At 41.8% G+C, this 17,062-nt stretch overlaps 1 protein-coding gene across 1 annotated transcript; it reads left to right on the plus strand.

Annotated features, from left to right (window-relative positions):
- The first annotated feature begins 657 nt into the window (after positions 1–657).
- Positions 658–16,325, plus strand: slc22a7a (solute carrier family 22 member 7a). Its single transcript, XM_035779459.2, has 10 exons — positions 658–1,223; positions 5,072–5,175; positions 5,685–5,839; positions 6,328–6,496; positions 7,218–7,341; positions 9,301–9,410; positions 9,909–10,123; positions 12,191–12,299; positions 12,581–12,787; positions 12,996–16,325. The coding sequence occupies exons 1-10, from the start codon at positions 849–851 to the stop codon at positions 13,069–13,071; spliced, it is 1,644 nt and encodes a 547-aa protein (XP_035635352.1). The 5' UTR covers positions 658–848; the 3' UTR covers positions 13,072–16,325.
- The last annotated feature ends 737 nt before the right edge of the window (positions 16,326–17,062 follow it).

Genomic DNA, 17,062 nt, shown 5'->3' on the forward strand with positions numbered 1-17,062 from the left:
TTGAGCCCTGAATGCTGGTTGGCTGGCAGCCATGTTATATCAGACTGTATACCACGGGTATGACAACCATATTTTTACTGCCCTAATTTTTACTGCCCTAATCATGTTGGTAATCAGTTTATAATAGCAATAAGGCACTTCAGATTCACATTTGTGGTATATGGCCAATATGCCACGGCTAAAGGCTGTATCCATGCACTCCATGTTGCGTCATGCTTAAGAACCACCCTTAGCCATGGTATATTCGCCATGTACCACACCCCCCCCCCGTGCCTTATTGGTTAAATAAACAATATATTCACAGTTCACAATCCACATGACCATTACACCCATCTCAAATTATGCTCAAGAGTTCGACATGGATCATCTTCATTATTAGTTCTATCTGGTCATTAGTTTACATCTTATACAACCAACACTATTACGATGGATTTCAGGAAGGAGCTCTTGCCAGAGCTAATGTATTAGATGAGCTTTTTCGCTGTTGGTCAGGTGAGAAGTTCTGGTGAAGAGGATCCCTGTGAGTACTATTTCACGCATACTACTTTTCACAGAGAAGTGTTTGTGTGTCTCACAGTTCAACAGGCGTACGACAGAAGCTAGCTCTATGAAATACTACGATGAGTGGTGTACTATATTGGGATTATCCACAGACAGTGTGGGAATCAGAAGCAAGGCCTATGGTATGCCTCAATTTGCACACTTACACGGAATAAGACCCTCCCTCTGTTGCGTACTCCACATTGAGAGACTCCTATTCCTGGGGGAGAGAAGACAGAGAGGGAAGAAGGAAAAAGGAGGTCTGTGTTGTCTGACTTTACACATACACACACTCATACGCTCTCGGGATGAGGTTCGAGGAGGTGCTGGACGAAGTGGGTGGCTTCTCCAAGTTTCAGTTCCTGGTGCTCCACTTGCTCTGCTTGCCCAGGGTCATCCTCCCCCTCCACTTTCTCTTGCACAACTTCATCTCAGGTGTGCCTCCGCACCACTGCGCCCTCGGGATCCCTGGAGATGGATCCGAAACCCTGGCCGACCCCATGACATTGGCCCTCAGGGTCCCTCGTGAAGCCGACGGCTCCTTCAGCTCCTGCAGGGCCTTTGCCACTCCGGTGACCCTTGACCTTGGCCACTCCAACTACACCAATGTGTCCATGTCAGTGCCTTGCCAGGACGGCTGGGTGTACGACCGCTCCCAGTTCACATCCACCACTGCCACCCAGGTAATGTCATTATTAACAGGCCGGCAGGGTAGCCTAGTGGTTAGAGTGTTGGACTAGTAATCGAAAGGTTGCAAGATTGAATCCCCGAGCTGACATGGTCAAAATCTGTCGTTCTGCCCCCGTTCTACCTAGTTAAATAAAGGTTACTTTTTTTTTTAAATGAACACTGTTGTCCACAATGGTGGTCTAGCAGTCTAAGCTCCTACCTCCAGAACACTTGTACTGGTGGGTTTGATGCCTTATGTAGATGTAATGTCATGTTAATGTGCTTATAGATGTCTAATGTACGCTTCGTGAACATGCAGTTCATTTTAATTGTTACTGTTTGTGGTTTCTGTCAATCAGAAAAAAAGATCAATCTGTAAAACTTCCCCAATATCATTTGTTTCCATGACTACAGTAACTCCAACTGAATATTTGATAGAATGGTGGTTAGCTTGTGTAGCTATAAATAGCACTGTCATTGTAATTTTTTATACATGCATATTTTACCAAGAGATGGCCAATCAGATTCATAACCACAGCACATGTAACACAGTGTACAGTAGGCCAGCAGCATGCCATCCTGCATCCCACTGCTGGCTTGTTTCTGAAGCTAGTTGGTCCTGGTCCTGGTCAGTCTCTGGATGGGAGACCAGATGCTGCTGGAAGTTGTGTTGGAGGCCCCGTAGGAGGCACCATTTCCACTGGTCTAAAACAATATCCCAATTCCTCAGGGCAATGGTAGGGTGCCGTCTTTTGGCTGGGATGTTAAACAGGTGTCCTGACTCTCTGTGGTCACTAAAAGAGTCCATGGCACTTATCGTAAGAGTAGGGATGTTAACCCTGGTGTCCTGACTAAATTCCCAATCTGGCTCTCATACCATCATGGTCACCTAATCATCCCCAGCTTACGATTGTCTCATTCATCCCCTGTAACTATTCCCCAGCTCGTTGCTGTAAATGAGAATGTGTTCACAGTCAATTTACCTGGTAGAATAAAACAATTTGTATCCATTCCATTGGTTTTCATTTGTTAGGGCTTTACCCATCTTCGAGGAATTGTATGACGATGTGGTGGTTTGTGGTAATGAGGTATTTGTGATGTTGCAATAGATGGTTTGTACATAGGTTATATGTGTTCCATTAACTCTCAACAATTATTCAACTAACTATCCACTAACCTTCCCCGGGCGCCGATGACGTGGATGTCGATTAAGGCAGCGCCCCCACACCTCTCTGATTCAGAGGGGTTGGGTTAAATGCGGAAGACACATTTCAGTTGAACGCATTCAGTTGTACAACTGACTTGGTATCCCCTTTACCCTAATCGTAAATTGTAGCCCCAACCAAAGCCTTCACGTGAGCAAGCTGTTGCATATCAACAGAGATTCAGTTGATGAGTTGATAGGGTGATAGATTGAGCATCAACAGATCTATTGTTGACTATCCAAATAACGTGTGACCTATGACTTTGTCACACTCCCAGTCATCATGTGCTCCATCATAATGTGCAGCTGGGAATTACCAAAAATACGTCTTCAGTAAATCTGTTCTTCTGCCATCTGTAATATGCTACAGTTGAAGTCAAAAGTTTACACTCGTTTTTCAACCACTCCACAAGTTTCTTGTTAACAAACTATAGTTTTTGCAAGTCGGTTAGGACATCTACTTTGTGCATGACATAAGTCATGTTTCCAACAATTGTTTACAGACAGATTATTTCACTTATAATTCACTGCGTCACCATTCCAGTGGGTCAGAAGTTTAAATACACTAAGTTGACTGTGCCTTTAAACAGCTTGGAAAATTCCAGAAAATTATGTCATAGCCTTAAAAGCCTCTGATAGACTAATTGACATTATTTGACTCAATTGGAGGTGTACCTGTGGATGTATTTCAAGGCCTACCTTCAAACTCAGTCCCTCTTTGCTTGACGTCATGGGGAAATCTAAAGAAATCAGCCAAGACCTCAGAAAAGAATGGTAGACCTCCACAAGTCTGGTTCATCCTTGGGAGCAATTTCCAAACGCCTGAAGGTACCACACTCTTCTGTATAAACAATAGTACGTGTGTATTAACACCATGGGACCACACAGCCGTCATACCGGTCAGGAAGGAGACGCGTTCTGTCTCCTAGAGATGAACATACTTCGGTGCGAAAAGTGCAAATCAATCCCAGAACAACAGCAAAGGACCTTGTGAAGATGCTGGAGGAAACAGGTACAAAAGTATCTATATCCACAGTAAAATGAGAACTATATCGACATAACCTGAAAGGCCGCTCAGCAAGGAGAAGCCACTGCTCCAAAACCACCATAAAAAAGCCAGACTGCGGTTTGCAACTGCAAATGGGGGCAAAGATCGATTTTTGGGGGGGGAGAAATCTTACTTTTTGTAGAAATGTCCTCTGGTCTGATGAAACAAAAATATAACTGTTTGGCGATAATGACCATCGTTATGATTGGAGGAAAAAGGGGGAGGTTTGCAAGCTGAAGAACCCCATCCCAACCATGAAGCACAGGGGTGGCAGCATCATGTTGTGGGGGTGCTTTGCTGCAGGAGGGACTGGTGCACTTCACAAAATAGATGGTATCATGAGGAGAGAAAATGATGTGGATATATAGAAGCAACAGCTCAAGACATCAGTCAGGAAATTAAAGCTTGGTCGCAAATGGGTCTTCCAAATGGACAATGACCCCAAGCATACTTCCAAAGTTGTGGCAAAATGGCTTAAGGAGAACAAAGTCAAGGTATTGGAGTGGTCATCACAAAACCCTGACCTCAATCCTATAGAAAATGTGTGGGCAGAACTGAAAAAGCATGTGCGAGCAAGGAGGCCTACAAACCTGACTCATTTACAGCAGCTCTGTCAGGAGGAATGGGTCAAAATTCACCCAACTTATTGTGGGAAGCTTGTGGCAGGCTACCTGAAACGTTTGACGCAAGTTAAACAATTTAAAGGCACTGCTACCAAATAGTAATTGAGTGTATGTAAACCTCTGACCCACTGGGAATGTGATGAAAGAAATCAAATCTGAAATAAATAATTATCTCTACTATTATTCTGACATTTCACATTCTTAAAATAAAGTGGTGATCCTAACTAACCTAAAACAGGGAATTTTTACTTCGATTAAATGTCAGGAATTGTGAAAAACTGAGTTTAAATGTATTTGGCGAAGGTGTATGTAATCTTCCGACTTCAACTGTATGTATTCAGGGTGTTTTCTTTGGGCTTCAGCTCATAAGCCTATGCGATTGCATAAGCTCTAATATTCGTATGGGTGTTTTGAATGAATCATCATCTTAGAAAGAGCTGTCCATTTTGTTGTGTTAGGCTTTGAAACAACATCCACAACGACCATGTTTTACACTCAGTTTCAACCTGCTGTTGAACTTCTTTCTTTAAATTGATCATCGCAGTGAGGTGAGTTTTGAAAGCATGATACTGTTTTGCTGATAAGTGTTTGATGTGATTTTCTATTTCATTTGCATTGATGTCAGAGGGGTTAGAGGGACAACAGAGCACTGAGTACCAGGCCATTAGGACACGATGGTCATTAGTGAGCTGGGTACTACCAAAGCATGTCCAGAGTGCATAAGAGGAGATTACCGTGACTCAACGGCCACGTGGAATTTTATGCGGTCATGACTCATGACTGCCAGTGTGGCGGTAATATGGTCACACTGCAGCCCAAGTCTTTACCCTACATGGTTGACCCAAACCAAACTGTACTGGCTTGGATCATTTCTTTTCACATTGTAGTGTGAAAGGCCTTGTATGATGTTCTATCACACCTTGGGATGCTTGTGGAACTGGGGGTTCATTCGGATTTATGAACCTGTTTGTTTATTTGTTTTCACAGTGGGATTTGGTGTGTGACAGTAAGAAATTAAACCAGGCCCTTGCTACTTTCTTTTTCATTGGAGTCACAATCGGTGCAGTTATATTTGGATACCTCTCAGATAAGTATGTTATTTATCCTATTAGAATCTAATTATTCTATGGTGATAACTGTGACAAGTATTTATCAATACTAATGTTCCCAAATTCAACATTTACAGTACATGCATGTTACCACTTGACCACAGCAGCCTGCATACATTCATAATTTACAAAACATAGGCTGGACCATGTTTCAAAACTGTGTTATCTTTTGTCAACAGGAAACAAGACAATTGGCCTTGCTTTCTTAACACGGTCTCGATAGAAGTAGACAGTCATACATTAGCTGCAAGACTAATGGTCACAATAAAAGAGAATGTCCTTACTTACTAGATGCTACAAATGACAAAATGTGCGATACCATCAGAATCGATGACCAAGTTATTCAGGTTAACGTTTGGATTAAGGTCAGGGTTAGGGCTAGTGGTTAAAATCATTTTTGGGCTCTGTACTTCTGTATTTTGTGGCAGACATTCAGACAGTGAAGACTGCTGAAGGAACTCTGACTCTTTCCCCTTTCCCTCCTGCTGCAGATTTGGTCGGAAGCCCATGATCCTAGTGTCCTTCGTGGCCAGTGCCGTGTTCGGAACCATGTCCGCCTTCTCTGTCTCTTACGTCATGTTTGCCGTGACCAGGACCCTCTGTGGAGTCGCACTGACGGGAATGACCATTACCACTCTTGCCCTGAGTACTGCCATGATCTTTAACCCCCACCGGGGCTTCCTATAACATGATATGTGTTGATTAAAGGGGCAATCTGCAGTTCAAACAACAACAATGCAGCCACACTCAAATTTATAGACAAAGCTATGGATGCAAGGACTGAATATCCAATGGAAAATGTAACTCCTCTCAAATGTATAGACAGCACTCCAGATGCAAGGACTTACAGTCCATGACATCCACATGATATTTTTAAACAAAGCTATACATGGTTTATTTACATTCTTGTTTGAGAACAATAAAGGTATAAGACGGTATATTTTGGGTTATGATAGTGAAAGACCCGTTTGAGGCTTCATCAAGAATTAAAAAGGCCATTGAACAGACTCCCAGATCCCAGACAGTCGTTTTAAAGCAATGGGCCCAAATTCAGTCGTAAAGGACTACCCTGACAATACATAAATGCTATTTACTGTACACGGAGGTAAGTTGCAGTTGTGTTTTTCCCTCCAGGTATAGAGTGGACGGACATTAAGCATCGCACCTTCACAGGGACCATTATCAGTCTGGGCTGGAGTTTGGGCAATATGCTCCTGGCCCTCCTGGCATACTTCATACGAGACTGGAGATACCTCATGCTGGTGGTGACGTCCCCCTGCATCGCTGCCATCATCTCCTGGTGGTAAGATGGGGCTAGAAAAATTCCAGGTTGGGGGCAATGCCATTTCAATTCAGTCAATTCAGGAAGTGAACTTGAATTTCAGTGTACTTCCTGAATTGAAGTGGAATGAAGTCCAACTCTATAAAGGACAGTATAATTCTGACAAATGTTGGAAGGAAATGAATTGAGTAATCTGTCCATCTTTACACTTGAAATGTCACAAAATCTAATTAAACAGACTATTTAAAGAAAGAAAGGACAGTGTCTTACAGAATTTTGCTGTGATATTATAGAAGTGGTTTTGGAGAAAGACCTGAATAGCCATAGTCAATAACATCATAGCTATGACATACAGTGCATTTGGAAAGTATTCTTCCCCCTTTCCCTGTTCCACACTTTGTTACATTACAGCCTTATCCAAAAATTGATCATTTTTTTTCTCATCAATCTACACACAATACCCCACAATGACAAAGCGAACACAGATTTGTAGACATTTTTGCAAATGTATTATAAACAAGAAACTGAAATATGTTTATACAATTTGGGAGTCCACCTGTGGTAAATTCAATTGATTGGACATTATTTGGAAAGACACACACCTGTCTATATAAGATCCCACAGTTGACAATGAATCAATGTGCTAATGGTTTGAATCTCAGATTTTGTGTCCAAGATATAATCCTGTTACAGCAGTGGATAATGACAAATATAATGTCCAGGATTGTTTTTCTTCATTTAGGTGGATACCAGAGTCTGCCAGATGGCTACTGGCCAATGGCAAAGTGAAGGAGGCAAAGAAGTATTTGGTGCAGTGTGCCATAATGAATGGGAAGTATGGTTACGCTGCAAAACTAGACACTGAGGTGAGTCAACCAACCCAGGTGCACACTGGGGACTCTTTCTTCTCAGTGTAATAGTGTTCTGCTATCAGGGTAGGGGGTCCATTTCAATTCCAATCAATTATGAGTTCCAATTACACATTTTTCCAATTGAAAATAATTGAAGGGAATTGGATTTGTAATTGGAATTTCAGTACACTTCCTGAATTGCCTGGAATGTAATTTGACCCCAGCCATGGGTGCTATCAAAAAATAAATGTACATTGCCTTCAGAAACTATAACTATTCACACCCCTGGACTTTTTCCACATTTTTTTTGTGTTACAGCCTGAATGAAAAAAAATATGAATATTAAAATATCATAATTCTTGAGTCAATAACTAGGCTATTCAACCCTTTTGTTATGGTAATCATAAACAAGTTCAGGAGTAATAAGTTGCATGGACACACTATGTTTGCAATAAGTGTTTGACATGATTTTTGAATGATTACCTCATCTCTGTACCCCACACATACAATTATTTGTAAGGTCCCTCAGTCTAGCAGTGAAACACAGATTCAACCACAAAGACCAGGGAGGTTTTCCAATGCATGACAAACAGGGGCACCTATTGTAGATGTGTAAAAATATATATTTTTTAAAAACAGACATTAAATATCTCCTTGAGCATGGTGAAGTTAAAAATTACAATTTGGATGGTGTATCAATACACCCAGTCACTACAAAGATACAGGTGTCCTTTCTCCTGAGAGGAAGGAAACCACTAAGGGATTTCAATATGACGCCAATGGTGACTTTAAAACAGTCACAGAGTTTAATGGCTGTGATAGGAGAAAACTGAGGATGGATCAACAACATTGTAGTTAAAAGAAGGAACCTTGTACAGAATAAAAATATTCCAAAACATGCATCTTGTTTGCAACAAGGCACTAAAGTTATGCTGGAAAAAATCTGGCAAAGTAATTAATTTTTTGTCCTGAAAGTGTCATGTTTGGGGCAAATCCAATACAACACATTACTGACTACCACTCTCCATCATCTTATTGGTATGCTTGTAATTGTTAAGGACTGGGGAGTTTTTCAGGATAAAAACAGAATAGAGCTAAGCACAGACACAATCCTAGAGGAAAACCTGGTTCAGTGTATTTTCCACCAGACACTGGGAGATGAATTCACCTTTCAGCAGGATAATAACCGAAAGGCCAAATCTCACTGGAGTTGCTTACAAGAAGACAGTGAATGTTTCTGAGTGGCCGAGTTAGTTTTTACTTATATCTAATGTAAAAATATGGCAAGACCTGAAAATGGTTGTCTAGTAATGATCAGCAAACAACTTGACAGAGCTTGAACAATAAAAAATAATAATAAAAAATGTCAATCCACAATCCAGGTGTGGAAAGCTCTTAGAGACTTACCTAGGAAGACTCACAGCTGTAATCACTGCCAAAGGTGCTTCTACAAAGTATTGACTCCGGGGTATGTAAATTAGATATGTCTGTATTTCATTTTCAATACATTTTCTAAAATGTATAAAAACATATTTTCACTTTGTCATTATGGAGCATTGTGTGTAGATGGGTGAGAAAAAAATATAAATGTAATCCATTTTAAAATCATGCTGTTACACAACAAAATGTGGAATAAGTATGAATACTTTCTGAAGACACAGTAAGTACATAATTGAATGAAATGTAAACGAAACACCATCATTTTGTCATGTCTTAAAATACATGTGTTTGAGAACAAATTCATCTAACAGTTGAATGAAAAATTGTATTTTGTACAAAAGTTGTCTTGGAAGTTTTACATTTGGTCCAATTGTATTTTAAAATATGTTTTGCAAAGCTCTGCTTATTACCTATTGAGCATTGTAGAATAAAATGTCATCAACATTACAGACCAAAATTATTCTACTGATGACGAAAAAAATATATCTGAACATTAACCTCTGAACTTTATATTCTAATTCGTTCTTATCTTAGACTTTGAGGAAGGTAACTGTTTCTGAGGTTGCCAATAAGGACTATTCCTACTTGGATCTGGTCAAGACACCCAAGCTCAGGAAAATCACTATTTGCTCAGGAATATTCTGGTATGAGGAAAAAATGTTTCACCCTTGACCTTTTCGATGAGAGACAGGCAATTAGAGAAGCTGCCTGTCCCTAAGCTAGGGAGAGTGGAGTATTTGGGAAGAAATGTGTGTGTGTGTTTGTGCATGAGTGTGTTTGTCTCCAGTTTAGGCCTGAAAGGTCTATGATTCCACAACTCCACCCATAACTTTGATTGGAGATATATAGAGTCTGCCCCTAAGCTAGGGCGAGAGTGGACTTACTGCTGTGAAGAGAAATAGGTGTGTGTGTGTGTGTGTATAGTTTGTGTGCATGCATGTACATTTGTGTCCAGTTTAGGCCTGCAATCTCCATGATTCCACTTTCAACACGTTTTTATTAAAACATTCTGCCCCATAAAATGTTTCCCTTGCATACTTTCTTTCACTTACTCATATTTTAAGTTTCCCCAATTACTAATTATAATATATGTCGAGCACTCACTGCAAGTAATGTTTTTACCTATATTTACCTCCCAAAAGGTTTGCTGTGTCGTTCGCATACTATGGGATCAGCTTTAAGATTACAGGGTTTGGTCTGAACATGTACCTCACTCATTTTGTCTACGGCGCAATTGAAGTCCCAGCCAAAGTGGGGGCCTACTTCGCCTTGGATCGCATTGGCCGAAGAAATGGCCAGGCATGGTCTCTCATCATCACGGGAGCGCTGATAGCTCTCAATATCGCTATCCCCACAGGTAGGTTATTAAAAATACTCTATGCACACTCATCTCGGGTTTCAGGTCCTGTATTTAAGAGTTTCTGCCATATTAAAACAACTCACAAAATACTAAATGGTGACATTGAATATCAATGCAATGGTTTAAAACTCAGTTGCTCTTCTACTTGATATATGCATATCACAGTTGCTCTTCTATCCTGGGACTTTTATCCAGAGGCGTAATGCCCATAGGGAGCACTCACGGGCATCCACCGTACTGATTGTTGTGGCATAGTAAGGCCTTAATCGTAAGAACTTCCCCAAGGCCATTATGGAGGGAAAGCTCCAGAGAGTTCAGAGTGTAAAATGGTCTGCAGATAATGTAATGGCGTGTTGGTGGAGGGTCAAAAGAGATTGTCTGCCCACAAACAGCTCAGGGAAGGACATCCTCAAACTAGTGTCCAAGTTCAGGCAGAATAAACATATCTGTTCCAGAGCTTTAATGGATTACAACAAGAAAATGAGCAGAGTTGACCATCTTGACCAACTGAAGAGCTAATAGAATGTTACACGCACAGGCAGAAATGGTGGAAGTATGTGTTTTGGGGGATGCTCAACATTGCCATCAGAAATGCATACATTGTATGAGGGAACCTGCAAAGGCCCCTTCCCATTAACTGCAGGCGCTGGTCCCTGAAGGCTTTAAAATGCCCCTTGTGCATTCACTTTGTGATGGCTATAGTGGTAGGGAAGGGGGGAGCCAACAGTGTGGCACAGAAGGGTGTGGACCGAGTTGTTACTCATCATTTGAAGGCAGGTCTCTGGTGAAGTTTAAAGGGCACAAGAGAGGGAGTGGTGTGCATCCGGAGTGGACGCAGGGCAAAGAGTGGGAGTGGTGTGCATCCGGAGTGGACGCAGGGCAAAGAGTGGGACTGGTGTGCATCCGGAGTGGACGCAGGGCAAAGAGAGGGAGTGGTGTGCATCCGGAGTGGACGCAGGGCAAAGAGTGGGAGTGGTGTGCATCCGGAGTGGACGCAGGGCAAAGAGTGGGAGTGGTGTGCATCCGGAGTGGACGCAGGGCAAAGAGTGGGAGTGGTGTGCATCCGGAGTGGACGCAGGGCAAAGAGTGGGAGATGTGTAGAAACCTACTTTGGGTGTTCTACTTGTTCTGTGCTACTTTAAAGGATGGGGTCATGTTTTCCAGAAACTCCATGTCATGTTGTAGGCTAAATGCAAACACTAATGTGACAGTGTGAAATATGAATAATTTGTCCTACAAATCTTATTGGGAAATTGTGTACTTTTTCAAATGGTCTGTTTTCTATCTTCTCTATCTAATACTTGTTGCATTCACTGAATTGTTGTCAAATTAAGCTACTATTTCTACATTTTGTGTCAGGCCTGCTCTGTTTAATTGTTGTTGAGAGAGTTTATCTACATTTTGCAAGTCTCTGAATAGTTGTTCCCCTAGTCAAATTTTTGATTATTTCTTAAAACATTAATATGTAAATAATATTTATACATTTAACAGATTATACTTGGTACATTATGAGTGAGTGATTTTGTCAAATTTACTCAAATGTAATACTACTAGCCACCTAGCAATTTTGTAAAGTTGGTTTTAGCTAACCCAGATACACTATATACAAAAGTATGTGGACGTCCCTCATAACTAGCTATCAAGAAGTTATTTCAGGCTATCAATCAAGTCAAAGCCAATTTAAGCTTGATGTGGTCGGAGGCTTCATATGGAGGGTGTGATGCAAATTGGGGAGCCTCCGGAGGTATGCTTAGGCCAAATCAAGCTCCATACCGCATCGCGGTGCGCCTCTCAAATTTTGCAGAGATGCAGAGAAGCATATTTAGTTTATTTAAAAAAGAGATATGCTTAGATATATAGAAAAAAAAAATGTATTCTTGTACATAGAATTAAGCATAATGATTGTGGCTCTAGATTGCTGGAAAAAGCTGTTTCATGTGTTTGAAAAATACAAAATTCTCCCAACTTACACCTCTCAGCCATCCTCACATTCTTTGTGGCACCTCAGATTTGGGGATCACAACGTCCCTGTTCTTATCCTAGCCTTCTTGTTTCTTCATCCAGAAAGTGCCCTGGTTCGCACTTGCATAGCCGTGGTAGGGAAGGGTTTCTCAGAAGTTGCTTTCACTACAGCTTTTCTCTACACAGCAGAGCTCTATCCCACCGTTCTCAGGTAAGTGGGACTGTGAAACTAGCGCCATAACTTACATCTATATGCACACTACTCCTATATCACCTTAAATTCTTTGATGATGGTTGAACTTCTGCGGTTCCCAATTCAGCTTCACAGAGTCTACTTTGTCCACTATGGATACATTTGTTTCCTCACATTTTAAGAGTTGACTGAAATTTAAGTAATATATGCCATTTAAGTAAGAAACTAGGAAACTTTTCTTCATGAGACCCCAGGATAGACTGTGGTAACACGCCCTTTGCACTCCCCTCCTCCTACAGACAGTGTGGTTTAGGTTACACCTCCTTCATCGGGCGTATGGGGGGCTCACTGGTCCCCATGGTCATGCTGCTGGAGGACTATTGGGTGTTCACGCCCCCACTTATCTTCGCCGCCACCGCCATTGGCAGTGGCTGTGTGGTCTTCCTGCTGCCCGAGACCATGAATGTGTGTCTTCCGGAAAACATCCTCGACGTAGAGGAGGGAAGGTACTGTCAAACACACTCTGCACAATAAGCTCTCGTTTTCAGTCCGTAAATACAGACGGATAAACAATTGAAAAGTGTGACAGATTCTGTTCAAACTTACTAGATGATAGTTGGCAACCATTGCTGCTCAATTTATTAGCTACTGTAAAAATATTTAATGTTAATATGACGAGTTCAGGTGGCTAATTGTTTTCCCTTTTTTTGGTAGGCATAAGCACACATCTAGAAATGATGCCATGGTTGAGTTGAATGAAATAAACTCACTACCGGTAGCTTCAGCATGAGAAAACTCCCAAGGCTGCTGCTGGTCATTCAAATCCAGTACCAAGTCCTGACCTGAAAGCTCCCCAAACTGCTGAATTGGGGAAATGATTTCCTACAATGGTCATATCCTAAAAACGTTAGAATGATGGACATTTTCCACTATATCATGTATCATGCATGTCACTATTGTATTGTCTATATTAATTAGATGTGTAACTCATGTACAGTTGAAGTCGGAAGTTCACATACACCTTAGCCAAATACATTTAAACTGAGTTTTTCACAATTGCTGACATTTAATCCAAGTAAAAACTCCCTGTCTTAGATCAAATAGGATCACCACTTTATTTTAAGAATGTGAAATGTCAGAATAATAGTAGAGAGAATGATTTATTTCAGATTTGATTTCTTTCATCACATTCCCAGTGGGTCAGAATATGAATGATTACCTCATTTGATAAAATACTTGTCATCAGAAAAGCAGAACTTAATATTTGGTACAGAAACCTTTGTTTGCAATTACAGAGATCATACGTTTCCTGTAGTTCTTGACCAGGTTTGCACACACTGCAGCAGGGATTTTGGCCCACTCCTCCATACAGACCTTCTCCAGATCCTTCAGGTTTCGGGGCTGTCGCTGGGCAATACGGACTTTCAGCTCCCTCCAAAGATTTTCTATTGGGTTCAGGTCTGGAGACTGGCTAGGCCACTCCAGGACCTTGAGATGCTTCTTACGGAGCCACTCCTCAGTTGCCCTGGCTGTGTGTTTCGGGTCGTTGTCATGCTGGAAGACACAGCCACGACCCATCTTCAATGCTCCTACTGAGGGAAGGAGGTTGTTGGCCAAGATCTCGCGATACATGGCCCCATCCATCCTCCCCTCAATATGGTGCAGTCGTCCTGTCCCCTTTGCAGAAAAGCATCCCCATGCTTCACGGTTGGGATGGTGTTCTTGGGAATGTACTCATCCTTCTTTGTACTCATCCTTCTTCTTCCTCCAAACACAGCGAGTGGAGTTTAGACCAAAAAGCTAAATTTTTGTCTCATCAGACCACATGACCTTCTCCCATTCCTCCTCTGGATCATCCAGGTGGTCATTGACAAACTTCAGATGGGCCTGGACATGCGCTGGCTTGAGCAGGGAGACCTTGCGTGCGCTGCAGGATTTTTATCCATCACGGCGTAGTGTGTTACTAATGGTTTCCTTTGAAACTGTGGTCCCAGCTCTTCCTCCATGATCATTGATGCCCCAGGAGGTGAGATCTTGCATGGAGCCCCAGACCGAGGGTGATTGACCGTCATCTTGAACTTCTTCCATTTTCTAATAATTGTGCCAACAGTTGCCTTCTCACCAAGCTGCTTGCCTATTGTCCTGTAGCCCATCCCAGCCGTGTGCAGGTCTTCTGTTTTATCCCTGATGCCCTTACACAGCTGTATGGTCTTGGCCATTGTGGAGAGGTTGGAGTCTGTTTGATTGAGTGTGTGGACAGGTGTCTTTTATACAGGTAACGAGTTCAAATAGGTGCAGTTAATACAGGTAATGAGTGGAGAACTTGAGGGCTTCTTAAAGAAACACTAACAGGTCTGTGAGAGCCGGAATTCTTACTGGTTGATAGGTGATCAAATACTTATGTCATGCATTAAAATGTAAACTAATTACTTAAAAATCATTTGGTTTTAGATTCCGTCTCTCACAGTTGAAGTGTACCTATGATAAAAATTACAGACCTCTACATGCTTTGTAAGTAGGAAAACCTGCAAAAGCGGCAGTGTGTCAAATACTTGTTCTCCACACTGTATACTCAATTAGTATTTGGTAGCATTGCCTTTAAATTGTTTAACTTGGGTCAAACGTTTCGGGTAGCCTGCCACAAGCTTCCCACAATAAGTTGGGTGAATTTTGCCCATTCCTCCTGACAGAGCTGGTGTAACTGAGTCAGGTTTGTAGGCCTCCTTGCTCGCACATGCTTTTTCAGTTCTGCCCACACATTTTCTATAGGATCTAAAGGATTGAGGTCCAGGCTTTGTGATGACCACTCCAATACCTTGACTTTGTTCTCCTTAAGCCATTTTGCCACAACTTTGGAAGTATGCTTGGGGTAATTGTCCATTTGGAAGACCCATTTTGCAACCAAGCTTCAACTTCCTGACTGATGTCTTGAGATGTTGCTTCAATATATCCACATAACTTTGTTTCCTCATGATGCCATCTATTTTGTGAAGTGCACCAGTGCCTCCTGCAGCAAAGCAACCCCACAACATGATGCTGCCACCCCCGTGCTTCACGGTTGGGATGGTGTTCTTCGGCTTGCAAGCCTCTCCCTTTTTCCTCTAAACATAACAATGGTCATTATGGCCAAACAGTTCTATTTTTGTTTCATCAGACCAGAGGACATATCCCCAAAAAGTATGATCTTTGTCCCCATATGCAGTTGCAAACCGTAGTCTGGCTTTTTTTATGGTGGTTTTGGAGCATTGGCTTCTTCCTTGCTGAGCGGCCTATCAGGTTATGATGATATAGGACTCGTTTTACTGTGGATATAGATACTTTTGTACCTGTTTCCTCCAGCATCTTCACAAGGTCCTTTGCTGTTGTTCTGGGATTGATTTGCACTTTTCGCACCAAAGTACGTTCATCTCTAGGAGACAGAATGCGTCTCCTTCCTGAGCGGTATGACGGCTGTGTGGTCCCATGGTGTTTATACTTGCGTACTATTACTTGTACAGATGAACGTGGTACCTTCAGGCATTTGGAAATTGCTCCCAAGGATGAACCAGACTTGTGGAGGTCTACAATTTTATCCTGAGGTTTTGGCTGATTTCTTTTGATTTTCCCATGATGTCAAGCAAAGGCCTTGAAATACATCCAGAGGTACACCTCCAATTGACTCAAATGATGTCAATTAGCCTATCAGAAGCTTCTTAAGCCATGACATAATTTTCTGGGATTTTCCAAGCTGTTTAAAAGGCACAGTCAACTTCTGACCCACTGGAATTGTGATACAGTGAATTATAAGTGAAATAATCTGTCTGTAAACAATAGTTAGAAAAATGACTCTTGTCATGCAAAGTATATGTGCTAACCGACTTGCCAAAACTATAGTTTGTTAAACAAGAAAATTGTGGAGTGGTTGAAAAACAAGTTTTAATGACTCCAACCTAAGTGTATGTAAACTTCTGACTTCATCTGTATGTCATGCCTTTGTAACAAACCATTGTACTTGGTCATGATGTAATCCACATTTTTTTGACTCTGTATCAACAATATAATATTCTAAAAATACTTATATTTTTGTATTTCTTAGAGGTGATAATGCATTTGTGGTTTCCAATCGCCAAATTAATCATATTTAAATCCTTGTAGTTCTCTCGTCATACCGTTTGAATCCATAGGTGTAGGTGTGATTCTGGTCGCTAACTAAGGCAGTTCAACCTTAAGAGCACAGGCAATGACATTCTCTGGCTCACTACCCCTCATGGGGCACATTTCCTTAAATATGGAATTCGCAGTAGGTGGAAACAGCGCCACGTCTGCCCCTCGCCACACCACCGTTGTTATTGTTTTTGTTGCCGAGCCATAGGAGACGCCGCGCAAATTTTTAAAAAAATTACAGGACCTATTGTGCTCACGTCCAAGGGGGAAAAAACTGTTTATTGTTTGCAGTAACTTCTGTGTTATAATATTGCAATTAAAGGACATGGCTATTTCACCATTAACAATTTCAGCTGTAAAGCTGACGCCCATACTCTTCTATTGATGCGCGATTCATCTCACCGTGAAGTTCACACGTGAGAATTATTTAAGACACTCTTAAGAGGTAAGGTTTTAGACGTTTTCAAAAGATGGGCAGGGATTCCGCTGTCCTGAATTTATTGGAAGCTTGTCCCACCATTGGGGTGCCAGCACAGGGAAGGGTTTTGACTGGGCTGAGTGGGAGCTGCCCTCCCGTAGGGATGGGAGGGACAAGACACCAGAGGTGGCGGATTGGAATGCTCGGGTTGGGATGTAGG

The sequence above is a fragment of the Oncorhynchus keta genome, chromosome 10 (genome assembly GCF_023373465.1).
Source record: "Oncorhynchus keta strain PuntledgeMale-10-30-2019 chromosome 10, Oket_V2, whole genome shotgun sequence".
Taxonomy (NCBI): domain Eukaryota; kingdom Metazoa; phylum Chordata; class Actinopteri; order Salmoniformes; family Salmonidae; genus Oncorhynchus; species Oncorhynchus keta.

What these genes read in the sequence shown, in the direction of transcription:
- slc22a7a (XM_035779459.2), top strand. Translation starts at nt 849, where the DNA reads ATGAGGTTCGAGGAGGTGCTGGACGAAGTGGGTGGCTTCTCCAAGTTT. An exon ending in CATCCACCACTGCCACCCAG is followed by an intron (nt 1,224 to 5,071) that starts GTAATGTCATTA and finishes TTGTTTTCACAG; the next exon opens with TGGGATTTGGTGTGTGACAG. An exon ending in CTCTATCCCACCGTTCTCAG is followed by an intron (nt 12,300 to 12,580) that starts GTAAGTGGGACT and finishes CTCCTCCTACAG; the next exon opens with ACAGTGTGGTTTAGGTTACA.